General features: G+C 37.9%; 1 protein-coding gene across 1 annotated transcript; it reads right to left on the reverse strand.

Annotated features, from left to right (window-relative positions):
- Nucleotides 1-6,647: 6,647 nt before the first annotated feature.
- On the reverse strand, nucleotides 6,648-23,154 carry HINT3 (histidine triad nucleotide binding protein 3). Its single transcript, XM_060114883.1, has 5 exons — nucleotides 22,772-23,154; nucleotides 15,436-15,553; nucleotides 11,898-11,967; nucleotides 9,860-9,986; nucleotides 6,648-7,737 (listed from the first exon to the last, which is right to left on the reverse strand). Exons 1-5 carry the CDS (start codon nucleotides 22,970-22,972, stop codon nucleotides 7,705-7,707), a joined length of 549 nt encoding a protein of 182 aa, XP_059970866.1. The 5' UTR covers nucleotides 22,973-23,154; the 3' UTR covers nucleotides 6,648-7,704.
- Between the last annotated feature and the right edge of the window lie 3,167 nt (nucleotides 23,155-26,321).

Here is a 26,321-nt window from a genome sequence, read left to right on the forward strand (position 1 = left end):
TTGACTAGAACTAAGCCTTCAGAGAAAGTTTTTTAAATTCCAGAGTGAAAATAAGATAAGTGTGTTCCAAAGGCAAGGAGAGGAGAAGTAGAGGAAAAGAGAGTCAACAAGATGGCAGGAGCTAGATGACACTTACCCCTTGCCCTGCAAAACTTTGGTTATTAGGTGTTTGAAATGCTTGGTGTGGGTGGATTTTTTGGAAACTCAACGAGATTTCATACCTGAGTTATATTGGTCATGGATACTGCCATGAAGGACATAACGCCAGGGGGATCCTGATATCTAGGTTACACTCCTGATTTTTGGATTGAACAATGCCTGAAATTAGGGTTATCATTGTGTTTGATCTGATTTTGGTTTGTTATGGTAACGTTTTAAGGGACTGAGAGATTAATATACAACATTTACTGACTAGTAATATGAATGGGTTAAGGCAATGGGAATACAAAGATAAAAAAATTAGATCCCCCAACCCTAAAAGACCTCTAAATCCAGTGGCAAGAAATATAACATTATTTCCTGGCTAGACTGTGTAAGGTCTATGCTAGGAAAATGCCAAGGATCACAGCTGAAGGAATATTTAATAATGCTGTGGTTGGGAATGGGAAGTATTAGAGAAGACTTCCCAGAGGAGGTAAAATTTTAACCTGGCCTTTAAAGGTGAACAGATTTTCAAAGGTGTGCTCAGTTTAGTTAAAATAGTAAAAATGTCTGGCTTGTGGAGTATAAGTACAGTAGACAAAGCTGGAAAGACTGACGAATAATCTTGAGGGTAAATGGTGAGGTTTTCATAAGCAAGAAAATTGCATAATCAGGTCAGCAATTTAGAAAGAACTCTGATGGAGGCTGTGTTAGAAAGGAAGCAACTGGAGGCATGAAGCCCAGTCAAGAGATTCTAGTAATATTCAAGGCAAGAGAGGATGAGTGTCTGAAAAGGCAAAGACTCTGGGCACGTAAAGGAATGAACTGATTGGTTTTAGGTCCCTTTAAGGCAACATCCTTATGCCAAAACTTTTTTGTGTCTATCTGAGGGGAAAGTGTTTGGAAATTGTGGGCCTGAGAGAACACTCAGGCATACATGTTCTATTTATTGAATGTATAAATATGTTGAGAATAGACTGTAGGGTGGGCAAGGACAAAAGCAGGGAGAAAGTGTGGAGGCTAATCTAGGTAAGAAACGCTGAGAACTTGGCCAAGATGACAGCAGTACAAGTGGTGAGAAGTGGTCAAATTCTGAATATATCTTGAAGATACTGCTGACAGGGTTTACTGATGGGTTAGATATGAAGTGTGAGAGATAGGAGTCAAGATTTTTGGCCTGAGCAACTGAAAGACTGCAGTTGCCATTAACAAAGATGGGGAAGACTGAAAGGAATGGGTAGGAGAAGGGGAAATTTTAAGCTTGAGATGCCTGTTTTATATCAATAGAAAATATAATACATGTATCAATACCTGAAAGGTATTTGACTTTGGGATTGGTTTAATTAATGGATGATTGTTAATTGTGGATCCATCTCTACCTAGGTGGCTTTAAATAACTAATCGTACAACAAGGATCTGATTCTTCTCAGTCAAAAGTACACTTGGCCATTTTAATTAAGTTTTTTTAAGCTGAATCAGAGATCTGTTTTTTTGTATTTATACTGCTAAAATAAAAGCTGACTCATAAACAGATGAATCAACAGGTATCAGCTTTATTTTAGCAACTTACAGTACTGGTCACTTAATGAAAGTGTGGGCAACAACTTTTGTAGATGACTTTTTGACATCAAAATCTAGAAATGTATGAGTGTTGCAATAATAAAGACTGCACTCTTGACTTTGGGTTCTTATATGAAAGAAGAGGTATGTCTACGTCTCTTGACAGTGAACCACTTCTACTTCAGGACTAGCCAATTTATTAAACATCTTTCATTTGAACCTCTGTTTATAGTACTGCTGAAAAAGTCTAGATGACCAAGTGGGATTTATCCCAGGTATGCAAGGCTCGTTCAACATCTGAAAATCAATTAATGTAATCCATCACATCAACAAACTAAAAAAGAAGAATCACATGATCATATCAATAGATACAGAAAAAGAGTTTGACAAAGTCCAATACCTATTTTTTATTTTTAAAAAAACAAAACAAAAAAAACCCTCTCGGGCTTCCCTGGTGGTGGAGCGGTTAAGAATCTGCCTGCCAATGCAGGGGACACGGGTTCCAGCCCTAGCCCCGGAAGATCCCACACGCCACGGAGCAATTAAGCCAGTGAGCCTCAACTACTGAAGCCCGCACGCCTAGAGCCCATGCTCTGCAACAAGAGAAGCCACTGCAACGAGAAGCCCGTGCACCGCAACGAAGAGTAGCCCCCCTCGCCACAACTAGAGAAAGCACGCGCGTGGCAACGAAGACCCAACTCAGCCAAAAATAAATAAATAAATATATTTTAAAAAAACTCTCATGGGCTTCCCTGGTGGCGCAGTGGTTGAGAGTCTGCCTGCCGATGCAGGGGACATGGGTTCGTGCCCCAGTCTGGGAGGATCCCACATGCCGCCGAGCGGTTGGGCCCATGAGCCATGGCTGTTGAGCCTGCGCATCCGGAGCCTGTGTTCCGCAACAGGAGAGGCCACAACAGTGAGAGGCCCGTGTACCAAAAAAAAAAAAAAAAAAAAACAAAACAAAACAAAACAAAAAAACTCTCAGTAAACTAGCACTAGATAAGAACTTCAAATTTGACAATTTCTATAAAATATCTACAGCTAACATCATATTTAATGATGAGAAACTCAAAGCTTCCCACTGAGATCTGGTACAAGGCAAGTATGTCCCCTCTCACCACTCCTTTTAAACATTATAACTCTAAGGTTTAGCTAATGCAATAAGACAATAAAAGAAAATTTAAAGTATACAAATTGGGAAGAAAGACATAAAACTGTCTTTGTTCATAGGTGACATGATCATCTATACAGAAAATCTGAAAGAATCAATGAAAAAACTACTGAAACTGATAAGTGATTACAGCCAGGTGGCAGGATACAAACTTAATATGCAAAAGTCAATTGCTTTCCTATATACCTGCCATGAAAAAATGGAATTTAAAGTTATAAACACAATACTTATTTATATTAGCACTCCCCACCCAAATGAAATACTTAGGTATAAATCTAACAAAATATGTACAATATCTATATGAGGAAAACTAAAATACACTGATGAACAAAATCAAAGGACTAAATAAATAGATATTCCATGTTCATGGATAGGAAGACTCAATATTGTCAGGATGTCAGTTCTTCCCAAATTGAGCTATATATTCAATGCAATTCCAATCAAAACTCCAGCAAGTTATTTTGTGGATACTGAAAAATTGATTCTAAAATTTATATGGAGAGGCAAAATACCCAGAATAGCCAACACAATATTGAAGAAGAACACAGTTGGAGGACTGATGCTACCCAAACTCAAGACTTACTATAAAACTACAATAATCAAGATGGTGAGGTACTGATGAAAGAATAGACAGATAGATCATGCAAAAAAAAATGAATCTAGACACAGACTTTATACCCTTCAAAAAAGTTAACTTAAAATGGATCAGGGGCTTCCCTGGTGGCGCAGTGGTTGAGAGTCCGCCTGCCGATGCAGGGAACACAGGTTCGTGCCCCGGTCCGGGAGGATCCCACATGCCGCGGAACGACTGGGCCCATGAGCCATGGCCGCTGAGCCTGCACATCTGGAGCCTGTGCGTCCGGAGCCTGTGCTCCGCAATGGGAGAGGCCGCAGTGGTGAGAGGCCCGCGTACCGCAAAAAAAAAACAACAACAACAACAAATGGATCATAGACATAAATGTAAAATGCAAAACTATAAAAGTCCTAGAAAATAACAAGAGAAAACACAGATGACCTTGAGTATGGCAATGACTTTTTAGGTATAAAATCAAAAGCACAATCCATGAAGGAATAACTGATAAGCTGGACGTAATTAAAATTAAAAACCACTGCTTGTAAAAGCTCATGTCAAGAGAATAAGAAGACAAGCCACAGTCTAGGAGAAAATATTTTCAAAAGACATAACTGATAGAGGACTATTATCTAGAATATACAAAGAACTCTGAATACTCAACAACAAGAATATTAATAACCCGATTAAAACAACTGGAAAAAGATCTTCTACCAAAGAAGATACAGAGATGGATAATAAGCATATGAAAAGATGATCCATATCATATGTCATCAAGGAAATACAAATTAAAACACAAGTGAGATACCACTACATACCAATTAGAATGACCAAAATCCCAAACACTGTCCACACCAAATTCTGGCAAGGATGTGGAGCAACCAGAATTCTCATTCATTGCTGGTGGGAATGCAGAATGGTACAGCCACTGTGGAAAACAACTTAGCAATTTTTTACAAAACTCAACATACACTTACCATATGACCCAGCAATTGTGCGACTTGGTATTTACCCAAAGGAGTTGAAAACTTATGTCCACATAAAAACCTGCAAATCGGTGTTTAGAGCAGCTTTATTCATAATTGCCCAAACTTGGAAGTAACCGAGATGTCCTTCAGTAGGTGAATGGATAAACTGTTGTATTGCCAGACAACGGAATTTAGTGCTAAAAACAGATCAACTATCAAGCCACGAAAACACATGGTGGAAACTTGAATGCATAGTACTAAGTGAAGCCAATTTGAAATGGCTATATACTGTATGATTCTAATTATATGACATTCTGGAAAAGGCAAAACTATGGAGACAGTAAAAAGATCAGTGGTTGCCAGGGGTTGGAGGGAGAGGGATGAATAGGCAGAGAATAGAGGACTTGTAGGGCAGTGAAAATACGTTTATTCTGTATGATACTATAATGATACATGTCCCTATATATTTGTCCAAACCCACAGAATGTACAATACCAAGAGTGAACCCTAAGATAAACTATGGACTTTGGAGTGGTTATGATGTGTTAGTGTAGGTTAACCATTCGTAACAAATGCACCACTCTGGTGGGGAATGTTGATAACAGGAGAGGCCTTGCATGTGTGGGGGAAGGGTATAAGGAAACCTCGGTACCTGTCTCTCAATTTTGCTGTGAACCTAAAACTGCTCTAAAAAAGTAAAGTCTTTAAAAAAAATTTTTTTTAAGTCCATAGGCAAAATTTTACACAGTATTTTTCAATATTTATTTAGCAGAAATTTAGCTAAGTAAACAGTTTGAAATAGTTATTAATAATTTTACAATTCTGCAGTTAAAAAAGTATCACAACATGCATAAGTAATGCTCTTGATACTATTTTAAACATTTTTAAGACAGGTTATGAATTAGCTTTGTACTGAGCTAATGTTATAGATGACTAGAGTTACCAAATAATTGAACTACTGAAAAGGCTGAGTGAATTTTAATTGTCATAATTTGATTATTAATCTTTACAAGAGAAGAGCCACTGAAAATGTAAGGTTCCAAGGGTTTTCCAACAAGGAGAAAAACTTACTATGAGAGGGTATAATCTCATATAAATTAAATCAAATGGCTAATCACATTTTTTAAGAGGTCCATAAGGCATTTGAAAATTCCTTAAATACCTTACATATTGTTATCATAATACTGTCAACTATGTAAGTTCACATAGTACAACATGTTGCACATGTTGAAAATTCCTTTTCTGAAGCTGATCACAGTTGAACTGATTTATAGAAACATGTAACTGCTAATCTGTGTGGATGCTCAGCCAGCTACTTAACAAAGCAGTGCTGAAAAACTTGTAAATCTAATTTTGAGAGCCCGTAACCCCTACTTCCAAATTCCCCTCTCCACCTTCAGTGAACAAAATGGAATTTGGATGTTCAGTTGTTAAGTAAATAATAATGGAAGCAGAACCCAAGGAAAGTACATGTTGGTCTCTCAGCCTAAACTTCCACTATCTACCTGCCTAACATTGAGTCTCAAATACTCAGTTCTACTGCCACCTGCTCTCAAAATTGTTTCCCTCTCCACAGCCTCTTCTATGGACATTTTTGTACTTAACATACCAAATTGTACTCACTGGTTTTGTCTGATCCTTGTATTAGCAATTAAAGGCAGACTGTCCTTTCTCACTTCTATATTTCCTGATCCTGGCAATGTCTGGTACAAGTTAAATGCTCACCGAATTTATTTTTTTAATTTTTTTTATTTTTGGCTGCATTGGGTCTCCGTCATTGCACGCAGGCTTTCTCTAGTTGCAGAGAGCGGGGGCTACTCTTTGTTGTGGTGTGCAGGCTTCTCATTGCGGTGGCTTCTCTTGTTGCATAGCTTGCATAGCACGGACTCTAGGCGCAGGGGCTTCAGTAGTTGTGGCACGCAGGCTCAGTAGTTGTGGCTCATGGGCTCTAGAGCTCAGGCTCAGTAGTTGTGGTGCACGGGCATAGTTGCTCCATGGCATGTGGGATCTTCCCAGACCAGGGCTCGAACCTGTGTCCCCTGCATTGGCAGGTGGATTCTTAACCACTGTGCCACCAGGGAAGCCCACCAAATATTTTTTGAATGAATTAATGAACAAATGAACTAAACAGTATTGATTCCAGAGGTTGTAACTAAGTATTTCATTACTTAAAACTATGTTTAATATCATCCCCCTCAAAAAGAAGGAAAAACAAAAAACTACTCTTCTCAGCCTGTTTCTAAGATCAATACTTTAATCCTTATGTTCATTTATATTCATGTACATGGTAGAGTTATACACTGGCACAATGTAAGATTAGCTTTCAGTACTTATTTTTCACTCACATTCACTATTGTTGGTGTAGATTAGCACCAAAAGACAATTCCTAAAGAAATATGTCTCATGAAATGATTTATCAATATATTAATGTTGCTATTAAAATTGATTTTCTCATCCAACCTATCTCTACTTTCAAATCAGGACTTTTTCATGATAAAAGACAGGTCTAACCACTTTTTAATTCTAATTTCCCTTTGGTATAATAAGCCATAAAGCAACAGTTTCTGCCAGTTTTAATAGATTAATGTAACCACTTATGGTTCTTCCCAATTTATGTTCTTACAGGTAAAATTCCATTACAATGAATTTTCTTGGATAGCCAAATTGATTGTTATAGCAAATTCACTGTTACAGTGAAATTATTTTATATATATTACATAGCTCCAGGATCAATTTATTACAAAGATGCTAGGATGCAAGAAGTGAAAGCCAGCATCTGAAACCTGAGTAAAAAGTGACACATATACAGTTCTTTCCATCAATAATCAGAGATCACTGTGTAGTATGGTACTCTTTATTTTGAAATTTTATGTGTAAAATTATAGAACAATCAAGAAATAATTTATCTTTCTCCTTCATATAATAAAGGCTCCAACAAAGTACTTTTTATACATTTATTCTTCATAAATAAATCACTATTATAATTGACTATTGAGAAATAAAAATATTTGAACTCTAAAAAAATACAGAGCCCTTCTTGATTAACAGAATTTGTTTTAATGGGATTTTATCTATAGTATCTTATACCTTAGACAAGGAACCACTAAAACAAAGTCAATGACAAAATATTCATATAACTATATCACAGATTTCAGGAAAAAAACATGAAGAAACAATTTAAGACTACCCAGTAATAGCTTTGCATAAAACCCAATTGTAATTAGACTTCAAAGAGACCAGAATATTAGTTTATGTTGAGCTAAAATTAGGAAAATCTTCCACTGTTGACATGTTCATGTTCTTAGTTTGTCAATCAAATAATCAGCCTGTAATGGAAAAATAACATATTTTTTATTCTAGTTATCATAGCCTACATGAAATAATTCTACTGGCACCCCTATTATAATAAGCCACAGCAGAAGAACTGGATACTACATATTCTGTTCCTAAAACTTTCTTACAAAAAACTCTCAACATAACAGTTTTCAAACTATAGTAAAGGTGTTTATTCTATACTGTATATAAATAGGCAGATTTTTATCCACATGGCCTTTTTGTTAGACAGTTTCAGTAAGGAAAATAAATATAATACTAAAGACATGGAAGAACCTGAAATGCATTTTACTAAGTGAAAGAAGCCAATCTGAAAAGGCTACATACAATATGATTCTAACTACATGATATTCTGGAAAAGGCAAAACTGGAGACATTAAAAAGATCAGTGGTTACCAGGGATTAAGGAGGAGGGAGAAATGAATAGTCAGAGCACAGAGGATTTTCAGGGCAGTTAAACTATTCTGCATGATACTACAATTGTGGATATATGTCATTATACATTCATCCAGACCCACAGAATGTATAACACCAAGAATGAACCCTAATGTAAACTATGGACTTTGAGTGATAATGACGTGTCAATGTAGTTTCATGGATTATAACGAATGTATCACTGTGGTGTAGGATGTCGACAGTGGGGAAGACTGCGAGTATGTGGGGACAGAGGGTATACGGGAACTCTGTGTACTTTCCATTCAATTTTGCTGTGAACCTAAAACTGCTCTAAAAAAATAAGGAAAACAAAAAGAATAAAAAGTAAACTAAAGCCTTCTAGTTACATCATTTCAGATACTTTTCTCAATCATCATATATCTGAAAAATTATATAAGATTTCAGAATAAACGTTAATATCTTTATCTTGATTTTTTCAGTCTCATAATATATACTTAAATACCTAGATTTAAGAAGAGTTCAGATTCCCAGGACGAACCATTAATAGATCTCATAACTTTGTTCATTCATTTTTTTCCCAACTAAAAAATCATGTAAGGAAATACAGTTTAAAAAGTATAAAAATGTATTTCTAATTATTTTTTACTATAAAAGCATAGATAGTGTAGAAACTTAGAAATACAAATAAGAAAAAAATATCTGTTTTTTATCATACTGATTTTTTAAAGAGACCACACCAGCTTCCTACAAAATGTCCCACTTTTTAATTTCAAATATATACACCACATAACTTAAATATATTTTTAATAAAATAAAATCATCTGGACAACAAGTTGAGGAGAGAGATAATAAGTTTGAAATATGAAGTTTCTAGAAATCAACTTTTTCATTTCTTTTGTACTATGACTATAATAATAATCTGCATTAACTAATGGTAATTACTTAATTTGCAATTTGATGGTTTTTCAGATATAGCAACTATAGGTCACCTTATCATCATGGACACATAAAATAAGAAACATAAATTACTAGTCAAGTGGCCCTGGAAGGACAGAGTCATTTAATAACTAAAGCTTGACTGTCAGGTTACAAGCCAATAATCAGTTGAACTCTATTCTACTTTTGCCCTAGTAAAGCAGAATTCTGCAATTTTTTTAGGCTCAAAGCTTCAACTTCAGATCTAGTAGCTGATGCTACTACTTGCATCAATTTCTGCAATGAGGTTGAGGATGACAGAGGCAGCAGATAACATTTACTGAGCCCTCACTATCTGCAATGTACAGTTTTAAGTGCTTTACATGTTAATTATTTCATCAATCCTCTTATCAACCCTAGATGTAGGCACTATTACCTATACGTCAGTAGTAGATAAAAAAACTTGGGCCTTAAAAAGTTTAAGTAACTTGCACATGGTCACTCAAGTAACTAATAGAGCCACAATTCAGAATTCTGAACTATTAATGCCATGAACTTCTATATCATATCCTCTGCTTACAATTGAGAGACTTTGCCATAGTATCTCTTCCTACAGACTTGATGACCTGGAAAAGTAGCCCAAATTAAAAATATTTTAGATATGTGCAAGTAGAATGTTAAAACAGATGATCAAGTCTATAAGAGGTGTAAGTGCCCACTGTTGCCAAGAAAAGAAAAACTACAACAAAAAGGACAAATATTTTAAATATTTTTGTATGCTGCTAGCATAACAATAACACTTACTGTGATAAACCAATAGGAATTCACTTTATAAACCAATTTTGATAAGAAGCTAAGCTGATCGGCTGGTGCCAGAACATGAAGGTGCAAATGGGAAATGGAACTGAATGGTGGCACATGGAAACCCATTCTGAAACAGCAAGGTAAGAGATAATTGACAAATTAGTTCTACAATAGTTTAAAACTATATTTTCAGGTTAAAACACATAAATATTAAAGATATCCAAAACAGGTTACCTAAGGTAGACAGATTACCCCTCAAACATCTCTTTCACTGTTTTTCTTTATGAACTTGAGAGTATTCACACAGTTCATCTTCATGTTGAAGTTCACAATAAGATAAACTCTTCATTGAGAAAGGCTTTCACAGAATATTATGCCTCTGTATAACCCTTATGAATTCTGAGCTGGCATTATGTCTTATTACTTCAGTTCTTATCATATTAAGCTTTAATTCTCCTAAAAGATGCCTCTGCAGTGAATCTTAAAATTACTGAACGCTGAAGTAGAAGTAGGATTCCTTTTTCCAAGACATAGCCAGTAGATGGCGCGCTTTCTCCTTTAATAAAGTGGTCATTTCCTTACCCTCACTGAAAAAACTTTTATCATCACTTACGTTTCTTGAATACTAAAAATAAGTTAGATGATAACTATTCATAACTATTTGCTTTATATAATATTTACAAGAGAATTCTTTTGTTAAAAAAATTTTTTAATATGATTTAACCTCTTAAACATCCATTTACAAACAGTTTTGTAAGTCTACTTTGTAAGTGGAGCAAGGCACACCTGTAACAATAATTCAAGCCTAGAAATATTTGCCTGTTCAAACTAGAAGTAAGTCTCAACTTTAAAAAAAGACTAAAAATGACTGGGAACATGGGAAGAAGGCAAGGAGAGGTGCTATAATGCAGCAATACAGGATAGACTGCGGAGTCAGATCCGTGACATATTGAAAAGCCTCTACCACCACCCAGAAAAGGAGACTAGGTTTTCCCTCTATGAAACAGGAGTCATATAATGGAATCAAGTAATCTAAAAGCTAGAAGTAACTCAAGGGTTCACTCAGCCTTTTCATTTTAAAGATTTTAAAGATGGGGAAACCAAGATCTAGAAAGTTGAAGAGACTTCTCAAGGTCACAAAGTTAGGCAGTGGTAGAGCTAGAATTGAAACTCAGGGCGCTTGACAACCAGTCCAGTGTTCATTCTTCTAATGAGCACTTCTATGACTGGGAAGGGAACGTGTTGATTTTGACCAAAGGGTCTCAAACACCATCTGTTCCTTGTCATTATCACCCTTGGATATAGCTCATAATAGTTTTCACAGGATTTTCACGCATTTAATCTCATTTTAGCCTACAAGTAGGCAGAGCAGGTATTATCTTGGAGAGTTTAAATGACTTGTCTAAAGTAACACAGCTAGTACAACTATAGTAGCAGCAAGTAACACTAACACTGATAGCATTAGAATTCAGGCCTCCGAATTCCAGTTTAGAGGTGTCAGAAGTAATCACTATACCTGCCTTGGTACTACTTTGATCATACAAGGCAAAATCGAAATCTTTTAAAAAGAAAAAATAAATAGATTAATTAAAACAGTTACCAAATTGAATATTGTATGCTTTTACTCAAACTTTGGTTAATGTCAGAGTTCAGTTCAACAAATTCAAGTTACTTTCATGTTAGAAGGGTAATAATGTATTTTTAAATATTATAAAATAATTTTTTTCTAAGGAAATTCAATTTATTCACAATTTTATAGGAATGCACATATTGAACAAAGAGGACTAAGCAACTAATTTTACCTACCCACTGCTTCAATATACTTGTCTGTCCAAAACTAAAAGTGATGATTATTAGACGATGTTGAGACGTGAAAAAAAGTTTTGTTTATTAAATTTACTAATGAACAATATGTTCACTTTCAGGAAAACTGCATTTAAACTATGAATTCCACCATCTCTACTTTAATTTTCCTGAGGAAATAACATTTGAGAAAAACCAGCTGCATATATTGTTTTCTATCTGGAAGTATACATACCTCGTATTTTTGAAGTCAGTGAAATTATTCCTTTGAAGAATGGTTTTTCCAACAGTTACCATGTTCTCAACTACAAAACAGTAAAGAAACTACATTACACTATAGGAGACATTAAGTTCACTACCTAGTTATTAACCCGAACTTTTAGGGTCCTAGTAAAAAGTCGTATCAAATGGATACACGTTTAAAGACTCATCCAGTAGCTCTAAGTTACTAAGAAGTTTCCTTATCAACAACTGAAATGAAGGTTCAACCCATCACAAACTATCACACATAAGCTGACTTTGAACAGCTGTTGAGGGATATTATCAAGTGACTGTTTAGGACATCTGATCCTACTGAGGTCTAATTCTAATCATAAGGAAACCAAGTAATTAAACAAAAACTGTTTGAGTTAAGAGGACAAGAAAACTTTGAATTTGTCTTTGAACTCAAATTAGGAATATGACATCCCTTTATGTTGGCCCAGCCATGACTAGCTAAATGTTTGTTTTGGCTTCCAAACTCTTATTCGCCTTTAGCATCTTTATTGGCTCAATGTTTTATGGCCTCCAGGTGGGAATATGCTGCCCCATTAAAAAAATTTTGGTAACCCAGGATCTTCAAAGCACAATGCCAAACTTTAGATCTCTTTTGTTTCTGAATGGTGTAATCAAGGATTTGAAAAGAGAAGAAGTGAGAGAATCTGCAGAGGACAGTTGTTATAATGAGGCTTATAAAATCATTGCTAACAGTTTACTTCTTTAAGTCAGGCTTGAGTGGGAAGGCTTCCATGACAAGGCTAGTACCACAAGGTCAAAAAAAAAAGCTCATGTTACTTCGAGCCAGACTGTATCTTGTTTTCTTTTTAAAATACTCCCAAGGGCTTCCCTGGTGGCGCAGTGGTTGAGAGTCTGCCTGCCGATGCAGGGGACACGGGTTCGTGCCCCGGTCCGGGAGGATCCCACATGCCGCGGAGCGGCTGGGCCCGTGAGCCATGGCCGCTGAGCCTGCGCGTCTGGAGCCTGTGCTCCGCAACAGGAGAGGCCACAACGGTGAGAGGCCCGCATACCGCAAAAAAAAAAAAAAAAAAAAAATAGACACAAGAAGTATTCCCAGACAAAAAAAGGAACATTTTACAATGATAAAAATGGGTCATTGAGAAGACACGACAATCATAATTATGTATTCACTTAAAATCATATCCAAAATACATGAAGCAAAACCTATTGTCTCTTTCCTATTTCATTGATATCTACTCTACTATTTCCTTCTTTATACTTTATTTTGATCTGATTTGCTTGCCTCTTTCTAGCATCCTAAACTGGAAACTTAGGTCATTGGTTTTGTGCCCCCTTTTCTAATATAAGCACTTAAAGCTATAAATTTCCCTCTAGGCACTTCTACAGCTACATTCTACAAATTTTGTTATGTTGTATTTTTATTACCAATCAATTCAAAATATTGTCTTTTTTACCTATTTATTTAGAAGTTACTTAAAAATGTTTTAACTTAAAAATATTTAGTGCTATTCTAGATTTTATTATTTATTTTAATTCTATTGAATATATTTAGTGCTATTCTAGATTTTATTATTTATTTTAATTCCATTGTCATCAGACAACGTATTTTATAAGATTTTGATCATTTGAAATGTATTGAGACTTATTTTATTGTCCAGAATATGGACTATCTTGGTGAACATGTGCTCACAACAAAATGTATATTCTATAGTTAGGTGAAGTTCTATTAATGTCTATTATAGTCACAGTGCTTGATAGTATTATTAAGCTCTTCCATATGCTTATTATTTTTCCAACTTTATAGACTGTATAAAGGTATTAATTGCAAGGACTTAAAGTTGTATTATGGAAATATTCAAATATACACAAAATCAGTAAGAACAGTACATATAATGAAATCCCAAACACCCACCATGCTGCTTCAAAATTAGTAACATTTGATTTGCAACTGTTATAAAAACTTTTAACAAGAAAAGAAATACTAGAAAAAGAAAAGCAAGCATAAACACATTTCTCCCTCCTTAAGAAAAACAGTATAAAAGGAAATACTTAAGGCTATGGTGGCTGTTGCCTAGTACTAAATACTGCACGTATATTGGCCTCTGTCTGTTGGAATGAGCATGAAACATACTAATAGAACTTAAGATGACTAAGGAATTTCACAATATCTAGAAAAAACAGTTTTAAAAACTGGTAATTCAGTAGTCTAAACACTAATAAACCACATATCGAGGTTTTCATCAAAGAGTTTTCTTAGTCACCTTCAAAAATCTGGCCCAATTTATCTATTTTGACAGCTACCTTAAAGTGTTGACCAAACATCCCAGACCCTGATGACAATGGCTATTGAAGCAGGTTTGAAGTAAACTTAGCAATGTCTTAGTAAACCATAGCTGACAAGTCACAGAAATCATGTATAGGAAAATACAGGATAATCCTGTAAGAGACAAGATTTCAGAATCTCTTTTTCAGAGGCTAAAAGTTCATCACTAAAATCTCATAATTAAACTTTGGTTCTACTTCATCTATACAGGAAATTACGAGGCAGGAAGCTACAAGGCAGATACCAATATGGTCTCGCTCTCAGGTAATGTGTACTCATATGCCATACTATAACTTATTTGTTTATAACTTTTTTAAAATTAATTTTTATTGGAGTATAGTTGCTTTACAATGTTATGTTAGTTTCTGCTGTACAGCAAAGTGAATCAGCTATATGTATACATATATCCCCTCTTTTTTGGATTTCCTTCCCATTTAGGTTACCACAGAGCACTGAGTAGAGTTCCCTGTGATATACAGTAGGTTCTCATTAGTTATCAGTTTTATACATAGTGGTGTATATATGTCAATCCTAATCTCCCAACTCATTCCACCAGCCTTGCCCCCCTGGTATCCATACGTTTGTTCTCTATGTGTGCATCTCTATTTTTGTTTTGCAAATAAGTTCATCTGTATCATTTTTCTAGATTCCACATATAAGTGATATTATACGCTATTTGTTTTTCTTTTTCTGACTTACTTCACTCTGTATGATAGTCTCTAGGTCCATCCACATCTCTGCAAATGGCACAATTCCATTCCTTTTTATGGCTGAGTAATAGTCCATTGTATATATGTACCACATCTTCTTTATCCATTCTATTTGTTTATAAGTTTTCATATTATCTTTCACTTTCAGAATCAAGAAAGCCATCATTTAAAAAGCATAAAGAGGCATTATCTTTTAGAGATTTTAAAAATTAAATAACATGGTGTCTGAGATTTGCTTAAAATCCACTGTGGGAGAAGGTTAATATATGTAAAGAGATTGGCCATGAGTTAATAAATGTTGAAGTTGGGTGATAAATACATGGAGATTATACTATTTTCTTTATTTTTGTCTATATTTGAAATTTTTCATAATGAAAGTTTCAAAAAGCCATAATGCTCCTTTATCACAATACCTGGCTAAACTGTTTCTTTTCAATTGTCACTGCCATCACTGATGCCAGTTCATGATGATATAACCATGAAGAATACTGCCATCAACTTACCCAATTCTATCTGATCTTTCTTTAGATATCTGCAGTTTCCAATATGCATCTTTGGCACCACAAGATAATGATGAGGTGCTGCTGGCTTGATATCTTTGAAGCAAACTAGGTCTTCATTCTAAAGGAAAATGTCATTTGTTAGTGAATTTTTAAAAAGAATTTCCTAATGCTGTTCTGGCATGTCTTAAACATCATACATAAATCTCAGTCTGACAGGGAAATGGTGCTTATGTTACAACAAATCTCCATTGGGCAATTTTGTGATTATGCATTATGTCCATAAAGACAAGCTTTAGCTTCCTTCATGAGATGCTCATTTATTCCAGAGAAGAAAAAGACTTATATAAAATCAATTTCCGGAAAACAATTATGAATGAAGTTCATTAAAACTTCATTACCATAATCCCAGAGTTTTTAAAAATTTCATTATATATTTCTCCATCTCTACCCTAAGGTTTTTCTACTCCTAATATGTACTTTTAAAGGTTCTACCACAGAATCATAGCAAGATTGATAAATTCTTTTTTACATTTAATTTTTTTCCAAAGTGCCATTTTCTTCATTTATAACATCTATATATCCAGGGGTTACATTATTAAACGTTTTTTACAATAATTATAAATACTTTTTCTTTATGTTTACTTGCCACTTTATAGCATTAAAAAGACTCTGAAATGCTGAAACAAACTCCAGTATACTGTACTAAGTTATGTGTCCAGTCCATTACATGTATGGTATCAGTTTTGTGGTTTCTATACTCCACACGTTAATGTAAGGAAAAAAAAAAGGAAACAAAAAAGGGAGTCTTTCAACCTATTAACATTTGAGTTTCAAGTTTTTTCAAAAGAAAAATCTGTATTCCCTAAATAACCTTATTCAATATCTTATATTAAAAAATTAGTCAAAATTAAATAAAATCAGTATCAATAAGCATAGTTTCCCAGAATGCACTGTTGCTTATTAGTTCTCCATTCCAAGAACTAAATTTCAGTTGGAACAAGGGCCTCATATCCATGCCAATAATCTTGATTTCAGTGAGAATAATGATGAAAGGCAATTGTACATACTGTACCACGAACTTCCTTATCAGTATCCATACTGCTCATCTAAGCTTCAGGTGACTGACAAATTGACCTGCAGCGAGACCACAGTTCAGTGAATGGGACTTTTTATCTACTTTAGCCCCCAGCAGAGGCATGACTGAAATGGAGGGCAGCAAAAATACAGTATTATGTGTCCCTTTCCTATCTCAAGGCTTCTATAAAATGTCCACAATATCACTCTATTTAAATATTGATTTTTTTGCTGTCCTCATTTACATACTTTCAACCAAGAGCTGCTAAAATGTGGAGGCACAGCAACACAAAAATCTCGATTATTTTTCCAGCTATTGAGTGTAACCTGCCTATAAGATGAGAATAGAGAGGGGGAAAAATTGTAACTTCTAAGACCTTGAAGTAAACAGTGACGGGTCAACTGAATGTAGCATGAGCTATGAGGAAAGTACACAAACAAGAAATGAATTGAGGTGCCTGCCTACAGAAACAGGGATTTATGCTGTGTTTAAAGAATATGAGAATCCTATTGCCCCCAAACTTTGAGGAAAAATCTATAGCAGCTGTTGCTTTGCGTTAATGTATCAGGAAAATGAAAGGAAAAGAATCTGTTACTCTCTTCGGCTGATGCAAGACAAAGGGTTGAGGATAAGATAGAAAATTTAGTAGAAACAGAAAATCATGAGAGGTGACTAGGGATAATGTATGCAGCATACTCCCCCCAGCGCCAAGAGGAAATCTTCTGATATACTGGGGAAAGTGATGGGTTTCCTGCAATTCAGGGACAGAGACTCAGACCAGGTGTTGTGTGTGTGTGTGTGTGTGTGTGTATGTAAATTTACGTAAATATGTATATGTGTGTATATATATGTATGTGTGTGTTATATATACACACACACACGTGTGTGTATAGTCCCAGAAGGTTGGTTGACTTGGGGAACCCTAAGAGCTAACCCTAACCCTAAAATAACAAGCATGACAATTATTTCCATTTTTATTATGGTTTTTCCATCTAGTAGTAACTTTAAATATACATATCCATGGAATGTTTTAGAAAGGGATAAGATCAAAAGGGATAAGACAGCAACGTATTTGGATGTTTAAAGTTTTCCATTATTTACTTAATGCTTCCAGCTGAGAAACAACTAGTATCAGGGGTCAAATCTAGTACAACAAAATTGTACTTCCCAGACTGATTCATAACACAACAATTTTATATGTCTTTATTTCCCCCTCAATTATGGCATTAACTTTTAAAAATCCAGAGGTAATTCTTTCTGGTACAGAATACATCCCGATTAGAATTATTTTGAGATAATATAGCTGAATTCTACCTCAAAGCAGGAGTAACACTTCTTTAGATTCATGGAACTACAAAGTGCCAGTCTAAAGGATAACAGGAGAAAAACATTCAAGAAGCTCTTAAAAATCTGCTGTCTTACATGACTCAGCCATAAGAATGAACCAATGCCCAGTTCTGTCTTCATCTCCCAAAACCCTGTTTTGAAAGGTTCTGTTTACTAAATGTCATGTGTGAATACTTTATTTTCCCAATTCTCGTTAATTAAAGAAACCTACCAATTGACATAACTGTCATCATCACCAGTAGACAAAATTCCTGTCAAAAGCAAAGCAATGATGTTTTATTTAGCCTATGCAATCAATGATTGAATTAGATTTCCATTAAGCTTTCTAAAATACTGAAACTGGCTCTCTGATGTCTCTCATTGCTACTACTGATCTAGCCAGTATTTAGACCCTTCATTTAAAAGAAAGACTGGGGCTCCCCTGGTGGCGCAGTGGTTGAGAATCTGCCTGCTAATTCAGGGGACACGGGTTCGAGCCCTGGTCTGGGAAGATCCCACATGCCGCGGAGCAACTGGGCCCGTGAGCCACAACTACTGAGCCTGCGCATCTGGAGCCTGCGCATCTGGAGCCTGTGCTCCGCAACAAGAGAGGCCGCGACAGTGAGAGCCCCGCGCACCACGATGAAGAGTGGCCCCCGCTCGCCACAACTAGAGAAAGCCCTCGCACAGAAACGAAGACCCAACACGGCAAAAATAAATTAATTAATTAATAAACTCCTACCCCCAACATCTTCTTAAAAAAAAAAAAAAGCCACTACAAACCCCTACAGGAAAGCTATCCAAAGATCACTCATTAAAAAAAATAAATAAGACTGTCCTCCCATTCCACAGATAAACAGGCAAAAAATATGAAATGATATTTGCACAAGGCTATTCTTTGCAGCATGATTTATGATAACAAAAGACTGAAAATAACCCAACTGTCCATAAAATTCAACTAAGACTGGCTGAATAAATTACAGTAAATCCATACAGTGGAGTATTGTGTAGTTATAAAAAGGAATGAAGAAGATCTTCATACACTTATGAAATCATCTCTGGAATAAATTCTTAAGGTAAAAAAGAAAAAGCATGGAACAAGGTTAAGCTATCTTTTGTGTAAGAAGGCGGAGTATAAATATAAACACACACATACATATCTACTCACAAAGGAAAGATAAACCAAAAATATTTTTTAAAGGTTTGTTATGGGGAAAGAGGAACAGGGTAGAGATAACAAGAGAATGGATACTAGACTTCAAATGTACTTTGCTTTACAATTTTGATTTTAAAAGCATGTGAATATTTACCATACATTTTTGGACTCAAAAAGAAAAAAAAAAAACAAGTAGTCCTTAACAATGGAAAACAAACAGAAATGAGTGAACCTAACTATATGTCATGTTGGTAGCATAATTACACGAAGAAAAGATAATTTCAAGTGACTTTTAAATACAGAATTTGACTACCTATACCTAGTGACACCCACTAAAAGAGAATTTTTCATTTCAATTCAGATCATAGGCAAGCTTCTCAAGTGTAGGACATGCCATGTTCATCTTTGAGCTCCAAGTGAGTAACACATATCAATAGTAAGCCTGCAAAATCTGTTCAGTAAATGACAGTTGCTTAAATAGAAAGATAAAATTACCGATACTCCCTTATCTACCCCTTAAAAAAATGGTGTGTCATTAGGGTTTTCATATACTTTTCCACAGAAATGGATGACCTTCAGGCTTCCCTGGTGGCGCAGTGGTTAAGAATCCGCCTGCCAATGCAGGGGACATGGGTTCGAGCCCTGGCCCGGGGAAGATCCCACATGCTGTGGAGCAACTAAGCCTGTGTGCCACAACTACTGAGCCTGCACTCTAGAGCCCGTGAGCCACAACTACTGAAGCCCATGCTCCTAGCCCCCGTGCTCCACAACAAGAGAAGCCACCACAATGGGAAGCCCACGCACCACAACGAAGAGTAGCCCCCGCTTGCCGCAACTAGAGAAAAGCCCGCCCGCAGCAACAAAGACCCAACTCAGCCAAAATTAAATAAATAAATAAGTAAATAAATAAATAAATTTATTAAAAAAAAGAAATGGATGACCTTCTTAAAGTTGGAATTATGGCCATTGTTTGATGATAACAGCGTTTCTTAAACTTTTCTCATTATCACCCTCCTAAGGAACATTTTTAGACTTTTTCCTAATTGCCCTCCCATGATATGTTAATATCACAAATATATTGTGTATCTCTCATGTCCTATATGGCATAGCTGTACTTTATATATAAAGAGTAAACCATATACTTTCCTCCTTCACCTCCTTCAGGGCTTCATTCAAATGCCACCTTCTTAGTGCAGCTTTTCCTGACTAAACATTTAAAATTGCATCCATTTTCTCTTTTTTCATTCCCATCTAATGAACTATGTATCAATATTTTGAACTATGTATCATTTTCCATTCTCTATATAATATTTTACTTATTGTGCTGCTTACTATCTATTTCCTGTGAGTAAGCTCCATGAGGACAGGGATTTTTGCACATTTTATTTACTGCTATATCCTAATGCCTCCAACAGTGCCTGACACACAGAAGGCACTCATTCAAATACTGAGTAATGGAGGAGTGACTGAGTTTCCTCTTTCTCAGGGACAAAGCTCTGCCACCCTGGGCCATTTTAAACCTCTCCCCATTGGCACCTTCCCATCAGGATTTAAACGCACCAAAGTCTTCACTGTTTTAAAAAGCTTTCTCTTAACTCCATCTCCTCCTGTAGTTACCTTACCTCTTCCCTTCTCCCCAAGACTGCCAAATTTCCTTCAAAAGTCGTCTGTATTTGCTGTCTTCAATTTTTTATCCTTCAGGTTCTTATCAACTACAATCTGCCTTCTGCCTCACCACTGCACTGCAGTTGCTCTCCTCAAGGTCAATGACCATCACTCTGCGGACAAAACCAGTTCTGATCTAAGTTGCCCTCTCTGCAGGCATATTGGAGAGTCACCTCACCCAGATTCGAGGATTAGGGAAGGCTGATGTTGCTGCCAATTCCTTTCTTCCTGACATACTCCCTTCTCTTAGCTTTCCTAGTTTTCCCTCTGTTTCTCTCTCCTCTTTTCAGGTCCTCTTCCTCTGCCTCTCTCTTATGATGATAGTGTTCTTTACAGTTCTGTGTAGGGGTCCCTTCACTTCTTACTCTACATATACTTCCTAGGTGATCTCATTAATTTCCATCTTTTCAATTTCCATCTATAAGCTGACAGTTCCTATAATCTGAGCTAGGGATGCATATCTCTGCAGTGTCAGACTCCTAAATATCCTTAAATTGATTAGCTTTTCTTCATTCCCACTACTACATCTTATTTCAGGCCATCATCAGGCTGGATTACTTCAACAGCCTCATAACCGATCTCCATGCCTCCAGACTGGTCCTCTCTAAATCATTCTCCACAATGGTGTCAGATAATCTTTCAAAGATCAAACCCTTTCATGTAACGTCTCAACCCCTTTCTTCCAACCCAGCATTAACAGTAGCATTAAACACTGTAGAGCTTCCCTTCACTCTTCAAATAAAGCCAAAACTCCTTAACATGAATTACAGTAGCCTTCATAACTCGGCCCCTTGTCTACCTCTCCAGCCTCATCTTTCACCACTCATCCCCTCAAACTCCATGCTCCAGTTAGATTGAATTTCTGTTCTCCTGTGGCAGAAACCAAACCTCTGAAGGTGCTCTTTACCAGGGGCATCTTCTCTCCTCCTCACCTGACCAATGCCTACTTACTTTTTCATGTCTCACTTCCTCTGGAAAGCCTTCCCTATCCCTTCAAATCTGGGCCAGGTGCTCCTCCCACGAGGCCTGCAAAATACTGCAGGTGGTAAAACCATCTCACCATACAACAGGGCACTGTTATCAGCTGCCTCTTCTGTCCCTTTACATTATAAAATCCAGACAGGGACTATCCTTTACCTTGCTCACCAATGAATCTCCAACAGTGCTTAGAAGGAAGTCAATTTACTTTTAACAAATGAATGAATGATTACTACAAAAACAACAACAAAAAACCCACAAAGAAGCCCAGAATCTTTGGAGCTGATTCTTTCAAAAGATGTTTCTTTAAAGGCGAGTCGAGCTGGTGGAAGAAAGTGCCTACCAGATCATCTGTTTTAAAATATCTGGACAGGGCTTCCCTGGAGGCACAGTGGTTGAGAGTCCGCCTGCCGATGCAGGGGACACGGGTTCGTGCCCCAGTCGGGAGGATCCCACAGGCAGCGGAGCGGCTGGGCCCGTGAGCCATGGCCGCTGAGCCTGCGCGTCCGGAGCCTGTGCTCCGCAACGGGAGAGGCCACAACAGTGAGAGGCCCGCGTACCGCAAAAAAATAAAATAAATAAAATAATATAAAATATCTGGACAAAGTCTTAATGCTCTGAAAATGTCCATATATCCTAACTGATAACACTTCTAAGGAACTGGACCCTTTAGTGAAAATCAGAATCTATTAAGTAACAGTTTGACCTCGGACCCACTCCTGCCAGCCTACTTTCAGTCAATCTAACAAACAGGCTTTTCACAATTACCATTATCTATTTTCTACTGGTTTCTCTTCAGTACCAGTATTAAGAGTGCGGAATGTAAAAGCAGTGTCTAGAAAGAAGGGGGGAGGGGGATCCCTTTAATAAAATCAGAGGCCATACATGCTATTGTCCACTAAGTACCTCGGCAGCTGCAGAGAGACTTTACCACTACATTTTCTCCCCTTAGAATAGCAAAGAGGTGGCTGGTGACACTCCCCGCGCCTAGAGAAGCAAATCTGTTATTAACACTAGGACGCCCAGCCTCCCCCAGCCCCATTTAACAGGACCCTCCCCACCCGATCCACACCGGCGAGGTCCCCTCGCGGAGCCCCCAGGAGCGATCGGGTTCCCGGTCGCGCGTCGCCGCCAACCTCACAGTACAGGAGTTCAGTGCTGGGATCCTGCTGCGCCGCGATCCGGCAGAACACGCACTTGCTACTGTAGTTCTCGAGCTCCGGCGACTCTGCGGCGACGGCGGTGGTCTCCGAAGGGGATCCCAGAGGTTCTGCAGCCGCCGCTGCCTCAGAGTCGGCACATGACTTCCTGAAATCGCATTCCTGCTCCTCCGCCATCGCCTCCGCTCCCGCGCCGCCGAGAGCCTCAGGATTCTCCCGGACAACAGGGCCTACGCAGAGTTAGCCTCCCGCACCTCCTAGATTTTACCTCGAGGCGTCGCCCCTCGCCTGGCGCTGGGGCGGACAGGCAGTTGGGCACGCTCGCTGATCCCGGGCGACGTTAGACCGAAGGCAACTGACTAGCTGCAGAGCCTCAAAGCCAGAGGCTCGCCTGCACGCCGGCTGCCACTAGGGGACGTGCGAGGACGCTACACGGAAGAGCGGTCGGCCGCGGCAGTCGCCCCTCCCTCTGCGTCTCGATGGTAACTACGCAGGACTTCCGCCAAAACGCAGGCTCGCGCGCCACGTCGCGATGACGTCACGGGAGCGCCCTATCCTCGGGGCGGAATGGAACCTGTTGACCGTACTAAATGTCGTTTCCCTGAAGCCTGTAATGTAAGGTTCCCCAAGGGTGTAACGATGTCTTAAAAAAAAGTTTTTAGGGCCTCCCTGGTGGCGCAGTGGTTGAGAGTCCGCCTGCCGATGCAGGGGATACGGGTTCGTGCCCCGATCTGGGAGGATCCCATATGCCGCGGAGCGGCTGGGCCCGTGAGCCGTGGCCGCTGGGTCTGCGCGTCCGGAGCCTGTGCTCCGCAACGGGAGAGGCCACAACAGTGAGAGGCCCGCATACCGCAAAAAGGAAAAAAAAAAAAAAAGTTTTTAAAGTTTAATTTTTTAAGCTTACGAATTCGTAGGTTTTAAGAGAATGAACAAAATTTCTAGATCTTTGTTTTCAACAAGATCATAGTTGGTGCTTTGTGTACGCATTTTCAGCCATGATAATTTTAGGTGCTAAGCTCAAAATGTGAAACTGAACTTCCCATCTGTCTTTAATTGTTGTTGTTGTTAACAGCACCAGCTAGGTCAAAACAGCGCGCTTTATCTCATTCTTCATACACAGGTAATGCGGAATCCTGTAGTTTATAGTCTGAAATATTCCGGAACTTTACTGCCAGTGGCTCATTATGCCTTACCTGGACCACTGCGATATCCTTCTAACTAGTTTTCCTCCTGGAGTTTTCTGCCACTCGGAAAAAACCGTGTGTTACCAACCCAGGTGCTTGGACTCTTTATAACTTTTCATAAGGAGTCTCAGACTAAACTTTTAAAAGGTCTCTCAGGGCCAGGAAAGCCATGCCAAGGGATTATCACAGATTTTGCCTAACAGATTTGGATGAATTCCTCCCTTTTTGAGGTTACCCCTCAAAATACCTTGAAACTCTTGCATTTGTTTGGAGGTGGCCTTCCTTATTTATTGGATAAGGTTTCTGGGAACCTCTGAGTTTCCAATTTCTGGAGGGTTCAGGTAGAGAGAAAATATAAATGTTTCAATTCTACTTAGGGGTGTAATTTACCAAACTGCTATAAATCATAATTAGCTTGAGGGAAAGGGTTTCCTTGTATCTGGAGAACACAGAATAAAAGCTAGTAATATCTCAGGCGAGACCGAAAAATTATAACCATATCCATCAGTTTACTCAATCCCATGTAATTAATAGTTTTATAGAGCCACCTGGTTTACCTAGTTCAGCGGTATGATACAAAAGTTATCAGAAACTTGTACCTGTCAAAAAGCCCTGTCTATGAATCTTCCTGAAATGAAGCATTTTTGTTTTTTTAAATTTATTTTATTGAAGTATAGCTGATTTACAATGTTGTGTTAATTTCTGCTGCACAGCACAGAGATTCAGTTATGCATGTATGTACATTCTTTTTCATATTCTTTTCCATTATAGTTTGTCACAGGAAATAGAATATAGTTTCCTGTGCTATACAGTAGGACCTTGTTTATCCAATCTCTTTATAATAGTTTGCATCTGCTAATCCGGAACTCCCAATCCACCCCTCCCCCACTTGGCAACCTCAAGTCTGTTCTCTATGTCTGTAAGTCTGTTCCTGTTTTTTTTTTTTTCTTTTTGCGGTATGCGGGCCTCTCACTGTTGTGGCCTCTCCCGTTGCGGAGCACAGGCTCCGGACGCGCAGGCTCAGTGGCCATGGCTCACGGGCCCAGCCGCTCCGCGGCATGTGGGATCCTCCCAGACCGGGGCACGAACCCGTATCCCCTGCATCGGCAGGCGGACTCTCAACCACTGCGCCACCAGGGAGGCCCCTGTTCCTGTTTTGTAGATAAGTTCATTGTGTCATATTTTAGATTCCACATATAAGTGATATATAGTATTTGCCTTTCTCTTTCTGAATTACTTAGTATGATCATCTCTAGTTGCATCCATGTTGCTGCAAATGTCATTATTTCATTCTTTTTTATGGATGAGTAGTATTCTATTGTATATATGTACCATGTCTTCTTTACTCATTCATCTTTCAATGAACATTTAGGTTGTTTCCATGTCTTGGCTATTGTGAATAGTGCTGCTATGGACATAGTGGGAGTCGCACGTGTTCTGACGATGTCCCTGGTGATACCTGCGATTGCTTCGCTCACTTACCTGTTACTTTCAAAAACCTGCTTCCCATTCCCAAACCTTGGACTTGATATAGTTCCCTACCATGGAAGTGGGAGGAGCAAAACAAAGTATTTAAAATTGTCTGGATTATATGTCCTGGTATGGGAACAGGCAAAAACATAGGCACTGTGTGTGCACAGACAGAGCTGCTACCAGGTGGGGTTCTGGATAGCTCCCCTGAGAAATAGCAATTTGAGTTGTGTGACAATAAACTAATTTTAAATTTTATTTGTGAAATGGAGTGCTCTTTTCTAATTTCAAAAGGGCACCATATGGGCCAGTAGCAACCCTGCTTCAGAGCAGGCTCTGGAGTTAGACAGATGTACAACTTACCATCTGAAGACATGGGCTAAGTTTTTTATCTTTCCCTGATATATATATCTGAAACACTCTGCTGCACACTTGAAGCCAACACCTTGTAAATTAACTACGCTTCAATAAAAATAACCAATATTGAAAATAATATACAATATGAATGTAAGTCACATTACTGTTATCAGTAGCAAACATTTATTAAGAGCCAACTCTGAACATCATACCATACTAAAACAAGCCTTTATTTGTCTGTGCTTTCCCCATCGCTTACTGATCCATTTCTCTGCTCTCCTTTGCAACCAAACTCCCCCCCAAAAGTTGACTATACTCTTCCGAATCCCTCTCCCCCTCTCCTCTCACACTGTCTCCCATCAACCTTTCACTGCCATCATCCCGTCCAAACTATGCTGTCAAGGTGACCAATGACCCCCATGTCACCAAATCTGATTGTCTCTTCTCAGTGCTCATCTTTTCAGCAAAAGTTGATTATTATCTTCCTCTTTTTTTTTTTTTTTTTTTTTTTTTTT

This window comes from Mesoplodon densirostris, chromosome 12 (genome assembly GCF_025265405.1).
Source record: "Mesoplodon densirostris isolate mMesDen1 chromosome 12, mMesDen1 primary haplotype, whole genome shotgun sequence".
In the NCBI taxonomy this organism is placed as follows: Eukaryota; Metazoa; Chordata; class Mammalia; order Artiodactyla; family Ziphiidae; genus Mesoplodon; species Mesoplodon densirostris.